Source organism: Thunnus maccoyii, chromosome 24, assembly GCF_910596095.1.
Source record: "Thunnus maccoyii chromosome 24, fThuMac1.1, whole genome shotgun sequence".
Lineage (NCBI taxonomy): Eukaryota > Metazoa > Chordata > Actinopteri > Scombriformes > Scombridae > Thunnus > Thunnus maccoyii.
The window spans coordinates 15,057,075-15,071,999 of record NC_056556.1 but is presented as its reverse complement, the minus strand read 5'-3'; the positions used below and the strand labels follow the sequence as shown (position 1 = coordinate 15,071,999).

General features: G+C 42.2%; 1 protein-coding gene across 4 annotated transcripts in view; it reads right to left on the bottom strand.

Moving 5' to 3' along the window:
• mgat5 (alpha-1,6-mannosylglycoprotein 6-beta-N-acetylglucosaminyltransferase) overlaps positions 1–14,925 on the bottom strand; it is an 87,701-nt gene that overhangs the window by 61,386 nt on the left and 11,390 nt on the right. For 2 of the 4 annotated variants that reach the window (XM_042404737.1, XM_042404739.1), the window contains 2 exons: positions 10,892–11,379; positions 4,551–4,715 (listed from right to left, as the gene is read on the bottom strand). In XM_042404737.1, coding sequence (XP_042260671.1) covers positions 4,551–4,715; positions 10,892–11,132 — 406 coding nt within the window. In that variant the 5' untranslated portion in view covers positions 11,133–11,379. The remainder of the gene's footprint in view (positions 1–4,550; positions 4,716–10,891; positions 11,380–14,925) is intronic. The other 2 variants (XM_042404738.1, XM_042404740.1) reach the window with 1 other exon arrangement.

Genomic DNA, 14,925 nt, shown 5'->3' with positions numbered 1-14,925 from the left:
GCAACATATTAGCACTGAGTGTGTGTATGTGTGTACTTTATTAGTATTGATCCGCACGCTGAAGAAGAAAACAGGCCTTCCAGAACATAATGGAGACCACACACTCTGCTCTGAATCCACGAGAGGCCCGCAAGATGTTTCCAGTATTAAAATGCTAATAATATGATGATGTTGCGAGGATTAGATTTTTTCTGAAAACTGATATTCTCCCTCCTCTAAGTTGCTCTGCATAAATAAAAGCATCAGCTAAAGCGCAGTGTCACAGACGTCATTTTTGGCCAATGAAATCTTGCAGAAAGCAGGGCAGGAATTCTGTCCTTGTCCCTTTTCCTTTGTTGACGCTGACACCGTGGATCTCATCTTTCACTGTGAATGGAGATGCAAGCAGACGCAAGAGACAAAGGATTGAAGACGCCCTGAGCGGAGAACGCACGGGTCTTTGTTTACCAGAAAAAAGAAAAAAAAAGCAGACAATGTCAGAGTGACAGAAAGCTACGAATCACCTGAAAAAAATCACCGGCAGCGAGACGGAAGGGACGTTGATAACACTCGCAAGGGGGGTGGGGAGATATATCGCAGAGGAGGAAGAGATGAAGAAAGAAAGGGGTGAGGGCTAGTTAGATGGCTGCAAATCACCACCTTAACATTCATTACATCTGTTTCTACGCCGGGGTGTTTGTGTGCGTGTGTGTGTAGAACGAGATTACATTTCCACAGGCCCCGGCTCACGGATGAAACACTGCTGGGGAGGTTGATTAGCCACATCAGCGAGCCATGGCAAGACAAGGCTTCACAGACCGCTGTTGGACCGAGTCCCATCTGCCTCCTGCTAGGCAGCAACCAAGGCCAGATTGACTTGGTTTTTTTTTTTTTAAACAGTTGAAGAAAATGCAGCAGTACACAAACAGAAACATAATTCATTCATTCACACATTGTAGGAAGACCCGAAGCATGCCTCTACTGGTAGATGGACTTGTTTTGATACTATAAGGGGCTTCTGTGCCTCTTGTCCTTGTTGCTAAATGCAACAGCGCACAAGGCCAAATGCCTAAACTATTCCTGTGCATAAACAGAACAAGTGTTGCTGCAACAGAGGCATCTTCTTCAAAGTGCTGTTTTTATAGCGCAAACAATGGAGTGTGACAGTAAAGCAATGAGAGCGGGCCTGTGAAAAGGTTGCTCCTCTCCCTTTTCACTAAACCCTGCTTCCCAACATTACTGGCGTTTTTGTGTGAAATCGCTAATTTCAGTCTGATGTTTCTGTTCATTTCAGTCATGCTGCACAAATGTATGAGTATTTTGTTGCTTTTTTTTTTTTTTTGAGTTGAGTTAATCAGTGATAGTGACAACAGGTGTGCATCATTAGCAGCACTCAGCGGTGAGTCACTAGGCTCTGTCAAGTTGACGTAGGAAGGATGAGAATGTTTTGTAGTAAATGACATTCTGTATTATTTGGTGCATTAATAGCTGTGTGTGTAACCATGGCGAATTGTGACCGTCAGCGGTAACAACTGGTACGTTCCAGTTAGATGAGGCTGTGAAGGTAAAAGGCCGGTCACGGGTCTATTGAATGAAGTAGGGAAGAGAGTGGGTGGCAGCTTGCTGTGAAGCTGCAGATTGTATTTGTTGCTATGGCTCAAGTTATTTTTGTTGAATTTTCTGGGGTTCTGGGATTTTGGGGTTCTGGGGTTTTGGGGTTCTGGGGTTTTTGTTAATAAGTATCACTTTTTGTGCACATACTCTGGCCTGCAGACCTGCTTTTTTTGCAACATCCCTTTAAAGGTTCCCGGCGCCCAAATACCATCTTCTGCCCTTTATATGGGGTGGCGGCACTACAGGGCCACATTCTTGTGAGATGAGCAATCACAAGAAACAATGTGTGCACAGCTGTTAGCTCACGACAGCAGCAGTAAGTAGCTCGAGACAATTTGGACTTACTGTTGTTATACTGCTTACATGTCGACGCCAGGCTCAGTTGGGAAGTTTCTGATGAAGTCTGAGAATATCTAATGTATTTTTTTTTTTTTTTAGTTAAAATGAAATTCAGATTTTTGCACACTACCATTTTCGGCATCCTAAGCAAATCCTCAGAGGCCTTGGGAAGAGTCCCTGAACATTTGGGGCATTTTTTCATGTTTTTCTTTCAAAATAGCCTCAATCATATCTGTGCGATGTGGGATTTCAGAGAGCTAGCACAGGAGGAAATAAAACACGAGCAACAAACAAAATACCCTGGATCATCCCCCGACAGTGCTGATGATGTGATTTCTTTTTCACTCTCTGTCATATAAAACGTCTAATTCAAAAAGGTATCCAAGTGAATTGACAGACATTTATTTCTGGGAGCAGTTACTGAGCTGAACAGCTTCTTTTTTTCCCCAGGATGAAAGAGGAGATTCAGCTCTGTCAAGCAGAGATGTGATGGTGTAAACCTCCAAAAAAGTCACTGTTCTGTGTGATGTGGTAAAGTTCAACCCATCCTCTGCTCCGAGTAAGACAGAGCCAGGTTTGGTCCCTGACATGCCGAGTCCTTGGCAAAGAAAATGTATACAACTGAGGCGGAAACAGTGCAGTCCCAGGGCTGCTGCTCGACTCCATCTTGATAGCAGCCTCTCTGAAAGGCAGGCGTGTTCCCTTCACTGTCCAGATTCTTATCTCTGTAATTGCCTTCCAGTCAGGGAGGAGCACTAGTGAAGTTGGCAATAGCGCTCCCTGCCACCCACTCCAAGACAGGAGACATGCACCGATGAGGACTCTGGATTGGTGGGGGCTTTTAGTTCATTGCCAAGAGAGATGTGGGTGCCGCTTTGTCAGCTTGACCTGCACTGAGGATCCAAACGTTGTCTCTGAAGGGTGCTGCGGGTTTATTGACATGTGTCACAGGTCCAGCTACTATCGGTCCAAAACACAGGAGCTCAAGCCAAGAGTGCCTCGACAATAGTGGATGAGATTAGTGTCATATCTCTAGTGTCCACAATGGTGAGATTGAAAACAGACATTTATAGTCAGACAACTAACTCTTGCACACACTGGCTGAGACGCCTCGGCTGCCAAAAATCACAGTTATTTTTAGATACGATTTTACATAACTAGTCTGCATATGCAGTTGTATCATTTTTTGCATTTTCTTTAACCTAATTTTACAATACCTAGTGCTTACATAATCTGTTGACAGTAATGATGATTTTCATTATCAGTTAATCTGCTGGTTATTTTCACAATTAATTGCTTGTAAGAAAATAGTAAAAAATGACTTCTTCAAATGTCTTGCTTTGCCCAACCAACAATCCAAAACCAAAAGATATTCAGTTTACTATCATTGTTTATATCATATTATTGAAGAAAACCAGCAAATATTCATATTTGAGCAGCTTGACCCAATGGATTTTTGCCATTTAAAAAAATAACAAGTAATTAATCTCTGATTAATCGAAATTGCTGTCAGCTAATTTTCTATTCATCAGCTAATACTGACCACCACATCTACTGGCAATTGATGCTTTTAAAAAGGAACCAAGTACATTTTATTATGATTACATTGTCTTTAATTCATCTCAGTGCAGAAACATTTATATCAGGATAAGAGAAAAGCTCTTTGAGGATTATACAGCACTACACTAAGCACCCGTCCAAAGACTAGATGATTGTTTTAGAGTCAGACAGACGTACTTAACACTTTCACTTTTAAATGTAAAAGCATGTGGCATTAGTGGCTGGCGGTTTAAAAAAGGAAATCAGGTGTTGAGTCATCACGAAAGTCAGAGAGCTGCATACTGTCTCATGACACATTGATGATGTTCCGTCACTTTCATATGATGCTTATGTTCACTTACCGCAACTCAACTCGTGGCTTTAAAAGAAAAAAAAGGCGGAATAGATATTTGCTAAAAGATGCCAGTGCAGCAGCTGTCATTAGGATTCAAACCATTCAAATGTGACTTTGTGCAACTCAATCAGCCTCATCCAATTCTGCATATATTGCTTCAGAGCACAGACGCCACATTCTTACTGTTTAATACTGCGCAAACAACTGAGAGCAAGTCCCAAGATCCCAGAAAAACCAACACTTCAACTCTCTCAACTGGGCTGAATTCATCATCTGAAAGCTGGCAGGAAAATCAATGAAAACTAATAAAAGGGTCATGCAGCGTGAACGAAGCCCTTATTTGAATTATGTCCAAGGATGCGGTCTGGTCCTATAAAGTGCCTGGTGTGCACTGTGCAATACTGTGAGGATTTAGTTGGGCGTATGCCTGGGGAAAGCTTTTCACTGCGAGAATTTTGAAATAAAACAGGGGTCATGTAAGCTCATAGAAAGCACAAACAATCAGCTTTTAATTGGGCTCAGCTACTATATGTTTACTGTGCGTTTTAATACACCGGGGGTTCTTCTAGAAAAATAAACTGTGGGAAACTGACCCAAACATGAGTCATGGTGTATGTGACTATTGACTTTCTGAAGCCAACTTCAGAAAGTAAGGCACAGCTTCCCTTCCCTTGCCACCTCACTGTCACAAGCACACAAAAATACAATAAAACCCAAGACATACCTGCCACGTTAACTTTCTCTGAATTCGTGGAGCTTGGTGTGGCGGTGCTGGTGCCGTTGGTCAGGTTTCCCCCAGTGCCGTTGTAGATGTTCTCCACTTTGGACTCCAGCTTGCCCAGCCTCAGCATGATGTTATCCAGCAGCACTGCGAGGGTCTTCTTCAGGTCTAAAAGTGAGAATGTGCATCATATTATTGGGTTTTATTGTGAAATGTTCTTTATTTCTCCACCAATATCCTAAAATATCACCAAATGTCTTAGCAATCTGCCTGATACTTGATCAGACATTTCACACAAGACCACAAATGTCAAGCAAACCAAACCGAAGCAGGATTAGGAACCTCTGTGGTCCATGAATGTCTGTAAAAATTTCAAGGCAATCCATCCAGTAGCTGTTGAGATATTTCAGCTTGGATCAAGAACATAGCTATCCATATAACTACACAGCTAGCATAGCTAAAACTAGCTTTAATAGCAACAACAGTTCCTGATAAATATATAAAATGCCAAGTATGTGGGATAGAATATATACACAATCAGGTTTTAGTCTTTAGATAAGACCTCATCAGAGTGACCATGAATGAAAGGCTGTTGAAGAGAGCATATGAAAGTCATTAAATAGATGTCTGGACTAACAGGCTCGATCTGTATCTGATTAACTGAACAATAAGAGAAAACGTCCAATTCTTTCATTATCACCAGGGTTACGGTTACAGTGAGTACGTGTAATTTTTGCTGCCGCCTGTAGTCTGGGAAGCGTTTCTCAAGTATGTCTGGAAATATATGAACGGGGACACTTCATCTCCCTTTACAACCAGTCGTTGGATTTCAGGCAGCCAGCTTGAGGCTCATTTAAATGTAAAACCGGAGCCGCCGCGCCATTGCGAGTGACCTTGCTGTTTAATTTGGGTCTTTGCATTTCTGTGGGCGTCTTTTTTTTTTTTTTTTTCCATGAGCATTTATCCGCATAGGACACAGCTAACGGCATAACAAGCAGGAGGGATGCTGACCAGTAACGAGACGGATAGGCCATACATTGAAAATGGCAGTCGTGATTTTAAGACGTGGCATTTCTAGATCTTGTTTCTGATGCTGTAACCTGCAGCGATTGCGGTGACATTTATACAGAAATGTTAAGTCAAGTCGCTGTAACTGGTACATACACCATAACAACAATTATGTTATCATCAACATGCTATTTGTCATCAGCAAAGAGCTCTGCCATAATCAACAGACCGACAGTGTATTATATTATGTATGCATTGGCTTCTGTGCGTACAGAACAGATTCGGAGTGCATCATGCTTTGGTTTCCTGAGATGATGATAATTGCAGCTTGTCTATCACATACAAGCGCCACATTTTCCCTCACAGTGATGCATTTGACACGCCAGTTTTCATCACGTCAGAGAGATTGGCAAGGGGCGCGACGAGTCCTGGCAGAGCGCACCAGCCTGATTGGTGTGAAGAGAAAACGCCAGAGCATTTGTCTGATTTGGACGAGCTCTGCGCGCTGGGAGGAGCTGATGCACAGAGCTCGTAGCACAGTGAGACCAGGAAGAAACCAAATGGAAAGATTTGGAGCGGCGGCTTTGCCAAGCTATCGGGCTGTACATAATTAGGGGAGGAAAAAAAAAGGGAGGGGAGCCTGGAGTTAATGCCCCCCTCTGTTCACCTCTGGCACACAGGCCTGTGCCCACTAGCATCAGGCTGAGCATCAGAGAGAATCTAACAGCTTGTTTAATATTTCAGCTTGTACTTTAGCTGACTTCAACATGCTGTACAATAGGAAAGAAAAAAAGATAGGTAAGGTAAGCCGCTCATAGGAAGCCAATGTGAAACCACAACTTCCAGGTTCCGTTCCAGAAATAAGATGTTTGTAATAACACATAATACAAAAAATATAGCCTTACTCGACAGTATGTTGTGTTGTTCACTCCATATGTTTTGACAAGCACGGCAATTTTGCTCTGAGAGCTGACTTTTGTGGATTTTGGGTAGACAAATATCCCAACATGTGTTTTGCATCAACCAGCAGCAATGGCAGAGAAGTTTTTAGATTTTTCTTTCAGTCAAGGAAGTAACCATTTAGATTCTGTTTTATATCATAAGATATATCTCTTTTTGTCAGATAAACTGAAGGTAAAGTTGAAGGGGATCTGTTATGCTTTTTTTCCTCTTTTGGCTCCTTCTATGTACAGTCCTTTAGCACATCTCTAAAATCTAAAATATATGTAATAATTGGAAAACAAACAGCAGCATGTGGTGTTTCAACATGGTTGAAAAGCTCTGAAACATCTGGCATGTTTGTCCTGTTTTTGAGCCTTTGAATTGAGAATATTTTCTCTCACAACAGGTGTAGACGGTCGTGTTGAAATGTAACCACCGGAGCTCAGCTGGTGATGTCAGCAAGAATGCTGCTGTCCCAGTTGCAAATGGGGTCTACCGCATCCTCCGCTTGAACTTGGCGAGATGGAACTCCCAAGGACACGACTACAAACATGCTGTACTCTGCAGTGAGAAAGACCTAATATCCTGCGATTTGCATCCAGAGAGCATGTGGTGGGTTCAATGCTAAAAAATACAGGATGTTCTAGAAAAGTTTGCTTTAAACATAAGCCTTGAATAAGGTGACAAAGATGCAGACATTGGATGTTCGAGACACTAAATGTTAAAAAGCATACGTTGTGATACTGAGAGCATAAGTTTCACAATAATTAAATGTGAGGCTCAGAGACCTTCATTAGTCATTGAGTTAGAAAAGCATCCATGGTGCTGTGAACAACACTCTAGCGTGTCCTTCTGTACACCAACACTGCTGCCAGGTAACCAGATGACTAATAGCACACCTAGGGACACATTTCTGCCTGTCTCAATATTTCTTAGCAAGGTGATACAGTTGCAAAACAAATCCTGGAGCGTTAAACATACTGAACTAAGATAATAATCTGGATGAGCAATGACTAGGGATCTTTCATTAAGCCTATGGGCATTGAAAAGAAGTGATTATAAGTAAACATAAGCCCGAGGCATTCATCAGTGATCCCTATTGTTTACTGTCATCCGCAAGGCAAACCTTGACCCCTGGCCTGGTAGTGGTCTCCATGTCTTACTAGTGTTCAATAACAAAGAGCAGGCGGAAGCAGAAGGAGCACGCAATGACCTTCCAGAGGACAGACGGGATTAGACCAGCGATACAAGCTGACACCACACCCAGTGCTCGCTGTGGGGGCAGCTGGATCCTCCTGAACTCTGATACCGGCCCTACGGAGCGGGACGAGGCGAAGTGTGATGTGTGTCCTGCGCCACAAAAGAAGCCTACAATAGCTGCCGAGTTGTGCGGTAACAGGAGACGGTGTCTTGTGGCTTGTCGCGAGGGGGCTGCGCGGCTCGGTTTCAAGAGGGGGCGGGGGTTGAGGGGGGCTGGAAAAAGGAAAGATCATATCCTTGTCACATCTGACTTGTTGTGAAAGGGAGGGGATAGCATGACTGTGGTTTTGATGGGATGACTGCAGGAATCTAGGAGGTGTTATAATAGCTAGGTATAGTGTTGCTGTTCTCTTAGATTATAGACCTTTAGAGCTGGATTCATTTCTCACCCACAAAACAGACACATCTAGAATTTAATTCAAGCTTTCCCTAAAGTTTTTCCCCCCTCTCTGTGCAGTCTGATTTGAGTTCAGTTTCAGGTGGAGTCGTCTCACTCTGTATGGAGGGCTGAGATACAGGCTATCAGCGTTTGAGCTCTACGAACAGTGACACGTCGTTCCTTCTCTTCCTCAGACAGTCACTACTTCTGACTACCGTGTACCTGAAAAAAAAATCAAAAGCCCAAAAGGAAATGGAATAACTGCATATTTTACAGAGTTTTGAAGGTGAGTTTGTTGCATATTTTGGTACATGGTTCATGTAAATGCCTTTTTTTTAATGTGGTGAAATATTAATAAGATTGCACAATAAAGAAATGGAAATGAACACCTCGTCCAACACAGACTGTAGGTCCATCATTTTTATGTATTTTACACTATATTTCCACTAAAAAGAACTTTAAAGCACCATGTCAAGTAGGCTATCTCAGCTGACATGATCCACCGTTTACCCTTGCCCTCCCCGATTTGAAAACCACTCATTTAGGCAAATGTGAAAGCTGCATTACAGAAATCTTCACACGGGCGCACTTTGCTTCCACTCCGTTCAACAGGTGTGTTTCTTCCAGTGAGCCTGACCAATAAACCGATGTTCCAACCGCGCTCCAAATGGGCTTCCATATTAAATTCACATGCATTAAGATTTTATGGGTCATTTAGGGGTAGCAAAGGAGGAAACCCTGGTTCCCCTTAAACTCATTACAGATTGGATCAGGACAAATCATCGACCGAGAGAGCGAGCGCAGGAAGCACAAAGTATCCTGCTGCCTCGCTATCTAATCAAGGACATGAAATGGATTTTGATGTGATATTGGACGGCGGTCAGCAGGCTGTTCTGCAGCTCCGACGGCCACTATGAATATCAATCCATCATAAAAGGGAACAAAACAAACTGGACAGGACGCTCTTCCCTGGAGACTAAAATCTATGAGATGGGCTTAGATTACATGAACCCCAAATTAATCACAGTGGGATAGCTCCCACTCTACAGCAAGTAAATGTATTATATAGTTACTTGCCTTGTAGGGAGAGAGAGGAAACCTTCGGTAGAGGAAGATACCAAGTCATACTGTTGCTCTTGATTCAATCTGTGAGACAGTGAGGTTTGATTTTCTAGGGCCTGCTAAAACAAGTTTTACCTGCTCACCTCTCTGTTGAACCCCTGCAAGCCTTAAATACTACTAAAGGCTGCTGAAAATAAGGTAAATCACTTACTTCTAAATATAGCCTGTAGCCTAGCTGATTGTAATATTCGACATTAATGTTATTTAAATCCAACAAAAGAGAGACCTAGCTTCAAATCCTAATATAAGAAAGTATTTGTGTTTTGCTTTTTTTTTTTTATTTAATCAGTTATTTAATCCGGCTTTTTACGGCACGCAAAGAGATTAAAGACGCTGTATGATATGAAAAAGGTCAAAATATGAGAGATAAGACAACACAGCTACATGTGCCGCCGTCATTACCGGCCGGTATGTCTCAAAAATGACAACGCTCGCACACTCTATTGGTTTCTTTGTGTACTCCAATCTCTTCTTTATGTTCCCTGGGAGCCGATTTAATCTCCAGGAGCTTTACTGTATCCTGTTGTTTCTCTGGGCATTAGAGAACAATCAATTCCAATCTCAGGTTTCTAATGAAGCCTCCTGTCGACCCATACAGGTCTATTAATGGCATGAATAACTTATTGATGGGTCTTGTGGACATGTGCTATTACAGTATGATGCCCTGATGCAGCTGTGTCAGCGTTTTTACATCTCCTGGACGAGTTTTTCTTGAATATAGGCGGTGTGGAACCATTCCATCCAATTTAAAGAAGATGTAAAAAGAAGCCTACATCATGATGCAGTAGTAACTTGGTTTAAGGTGTTTCTATTATTCTGTTTCTACCTGGTAATGATCTTATGCAAATGAAAGAATTGCAGGCTCATCCTGCTGATTCCTCTACATCAAACACTTAGAAGGACACCTGTACGTTCCACGTTCAGCAGGTCTGAGCTGCTTTCAGATATGTTTGGCATCTCTTATTCTATTCTTTTAACATAAGGCCTATTGATGAGCTTCCATACCTACGGTGACACATGACAGTTGCAACTTTAACCCCTTAACATCCACCCTTTTTTATAGATTTTTTTTTGGCATTTGGCAAATGCAAAAAGCTTATGATAGAAGAACTGTAAGGCCATGATGCATGTATTATCATTTGACAAGTGACATCTTCTAGTTTCTGGAAATGTGCTTGTTTAGCATGTGGCTAAAACACAAACAAAACTACATCGGTTCAAATAAGGCTCAAAAAAGTGTTTTTGGTCCTCGTCTATAATGAGTCATATTTGAATAACAATAATTAGGACATGCTTTATGCCAGAACTACGCAGAACACAATAAACCTTCTACATCTTGTCCACCTGTATAATATTCCAGACCTGTTCCTGGTCTAACCTTATAGGAGCTAGGGAGTTTTTAGTTTGTGGTGTCACTGGTGTCCCTAAACCTCTCCAATCATCTCCGATTAGCCAAATTGTGCCTATTGCTTGACTCATTACTGAGCGATGCTACTGCTGTCTTAACCTTTTGTTAAAAGATTAAGACAGTTGCTAAAAGTGTATTTCATAACAAAACTACAGGAAAAACAAAAAAGATCAGTCTGATTCCATTTAGGTGACATGAACAGCAGCTAGAGAGCTGGTTACTCACCGTAAGCTGTCATGGTTCCCACATAAGGCCCATCCATGACGCTTTGGTTCTCCTCAGCCAGCGCCTTGATGTAGCGCTTGCTGAGGTCCAGGATCTGCTGCCGTAGCACAGCGCTGTTCTCATGGCTGGCTCGCTGCTGGATGGTGAAATGCAACAGCATCATGCCCCAGATGAAGCCGAAGCTGACCAGGAAGAAGCCCAGCTTCTGGGATGACAGTTTCCATAAGAACGGTGTAGCCATGCTGACTTGATGGGAAGTCGGGAGGGTTGTGACTCTGGTTTGACAGGAGGGGAGAATGCAGGAGGACGGGGGGGGGGGGGGGGGAGAATCAGGAGGGCAGGCGGGGCATGGCTGCGTCAGTCGGTGTAGCTGTGTTGGATTTTCAGGGGCGGTGGCTTGTTTGCCTCACCGGCGTGATTTCCTTCTCTGACCCATCCTCATCTCTCACTAACATCTCAGTGGACTGAGTCCGACTTGCTGCATCCTGCTGCAGAGAACACACAGAGAGAGAGAACAGACAGGTGGCTGGTTAGATAAACACAGATATTGAGGGAATTCTTCTCCCAATCCCAACCCCACCTGTACGTTATTATTATAAAAACACAGAAAATTGGACGGCAAGTCCGCAGTGTCAGCTATAATTCAGAGTAAACTGCAGTCCGTAATCTGTCTGTCAAATTAAAACATTTCTTTCCAGCAGAAACATCACAAAGCCTTAAATCCTGATATATAAGCTTCTGAAAAACAGCAGGAAGGCTTCATAAAGTTCATCTGAATAGGTTTTAGAGTAAGATGAAGTAGCCAGGAGGTATTAGACCTGAGTTGAGTACAGACCTTCTGTCTGTTACTTTCAGCAGAGCAGCACAGCACAGAGACGCACTGTATCCCAACTGTACGTCACTGTGTGTGTGTGTGTGTGTGTGTGTAAGCTCCTGCAATATGCAGACAGAACGGTGACACACCAAACCCTTCCCTGTAGCCTGCCGGGAAAACTTCTTTTCACCTTGTAATGTCAATAACGTATCAATCTTGATTTATTTACACGTGATAAATAAACAGGAGTACTTGATACTGCTGGCAAAAAAAACACAATAAAGTCCTCTAAAGTTATTTAAAAATTGAGTTTAATGCCTGTGTGACACTGAGAGAGAGGCTACACAGAACCGGCTTGTCTGGCCCAGACAGTATGATGTTTCATGATTGATAGGCCTGTGTGGAATTTATGCAAAAAGGCTTATAGTTCCCTCAAAATCTAAACATTTGGATAGCCTACAATCCGTCTTCCTCACTGACAAGCGAGAACACCAACGGAATTCTAAATACATTGCCTTTTTTTTTTAATATGTTTTGCTCGATTTAAGCAGGATTTTCTGCTAGACAAATGATGGAGGCTCTACCACACACTGCATATGTGTAGTTGAGCATGTGTACGTATGTCTGAAATAGAAAAGGTCAAAGGTTTATTTATTCACTCCCACTATAGCAAAAGAAAAATGTAAGAGGGAAAATGTCAAGGGAAAGGTTAGTCAAACTAAGTTTCATGTAATCTGTTAAACAGCAGTTGATATCTGTGAAGGACGTTTGCTGCTCAGGGTGGAAAATCACCAGCAGGGCTGCAACGATTAGTCAATTCATTGATTTGTCGATCGACAGAATATTAATCACCAACGATTCTCTGGTTCCATCTTCTTAAATGTGGATATTTTAGGGTTTATTTAGTCCTCTATGACAAGTGAGTAAGTGGCATCTTGGGTTCTGGAAAATGATCATTTTTCACAATTTTCTGACATTTTAAAGACCAAACAACTAACTGAATAATTGAGAAAACAATCAACAGATTCATCAATAATTAAAATAATTGTTAGTTTCAGCCCTAATTACTACAAACAGCTTGATTTCAGCAGGTCAGGAAAAGGTTAAAAGCCACTTTTATGAATTCATTGAAGAAAAAACATTTCCTCCACTATGTGAACGGCTTCGCAGACCTGTGAGAAAAAGCCAATTCCTGTAAACATTTAACAGTTATAGTCTAGTTTCATGCTTGCTATCTTTATTGCTGACTGCGACCATGCCAATGACAACACGTTTGGCCAAAACCATCAAACTTTTGCACACAATGCAGAACGAGACCGCCCCGCAGCACTTGTGAAGCTGTTAAATAGTTCAACACTCCTTACTGACAACCTCAAGGCAATCTGAGCACAGCTAAATAAATGCCTCTGGCTTTGCATTAAGCAATACAAAAAAAAATAAAATAAAATCTTTCTAGCGTGCAATCAAGCCAAAAGAAAAAAAAAAAAAAAAAAGATGTTGTAGATGTTCTCTCATCTGCATTCGACTGCTGTGGCTGTAAATGAGGCTAAGTGTGGGGAGGGGATTTCTTCAGCCTTGCTTTTCAACTGCGTCTCTCTCGTTCTCTTTCAAAGCAGCTCTATCCAGGTCAAGACCACAGCCGCCTGCATGGATGCAGCACTGCGAGAAAACCAATATCTGCTTGACTCTCACAACTAAAATGTTATTGTTAAAGATGCACCGATCCCCTATTCTTCAGTTCTGATCCGATTCTGATACCTGAATTTGATTATTTATCAGGAATATTATTATTATTGTTGGTATTATGTGTAAGGTTACATGAGGCTGCAGTAAACCACACAGAACTTCTTATTAAGAGTAAAAAATATACAAAAATGCATTAAATTTAAATGTATTCCAAAGCTAAATTTGCCGTGGGTGTGGAGTGTGACTTAAAAGAAAAAACGAATAATTTCTATTGAGGAGTTGTGCTGACCCAAAACAGCATGCAGACAGAAACTGAGGTTAAAAATAAATGAATGTATTATATGCTAAAAACACAAGTTAAGAACAGATTAAAACAGGTTAAAAGTCTAAAGTCTCTTAGAAGAAATAAAACATCGCAACATGCAAATAATCAAATGTATCAAACAAAAAGGAGAAGGAGATAACAATCACAAAGGACGGACTGTTTTATATTCAGTCTATAGCTTGTATCAATTTACTGTATGGACCTGTGCCGCCTCCTCACGTTCAACAGTTCAAAAGCCAACATGAAAGCCTCAGTATCGGCACCCGATACCGATACTGGCTGGGATCGGTCCCGACTCTAGTGTTTATTGATCTTTTACTAAGAATATTTTTCTTGTATCTAAGGCGGTCGGCACTCAGAATAAGACAAGACAGAGATGGTTATATCACCTTCCCCCAGAAACACAAAAGATAGCCACACACAAAAGGCTCTTTTCACCTTACATCCATCAAGCTTCATAAATAGGTCAGAAACAGCTGCGAGCCGCTTCCAACGGGGTTGGAGTCTCACAGCAGGTTATGACACATCATAATTGTTCAGTCATTTAAGACAAAGGCTCATGTTTGCTTTCTGTGCGCACAGAGATCTTTTTATAACAAAGCGGTGACGAACGCCGTGTTGTCTGGAGTGAAGACACTTGTAAAAAATGGAAACTCCTGTATCTTTTTTTTTTTCTGACATTTAACTGACTGATCTGCTTTGTGATGTGTGCAAAACAAGCCTTTCCGTAGGGTAAAGAGAGAAAAAAAAAAAAAATCTCTGCACTGCACTGTGAATTCATGAGACAAGCCCTTGACAGTAGCGCTGTGCAATCTGCAGTGCTGATAACATTGGATGTCTCTCATTGCTCGGGACTGTGTTGGAGGAGGGCAGGGAAAAGGCTGGCAGCGCTCGCTGGTTGAGCGCCGACAAGGATGGGAGGCTTTGGGGCTGTTTATCAGAGAGGAACGCCGCTCAGACTGCCCCATGGTACATCACTGCAAGAAGCCAAAACCTACACACAACACTAGACTGAACCGCTTCTGAAAACACACATTCTCAGTCGGAGCTGGCTCCGTTGTCTGGCCTGTTTTCCTGCGTCCATCCGTCTTATTTAAGAACTGAAACTGATCGTGCACCAGCACTGCTTTGTTAGGAAGCTTTCCAATCACAGGCTGTGTCCTGTAATCTGTAGAGAAAGGGGCGATGCAGCAATTCACCCCCCCTTCT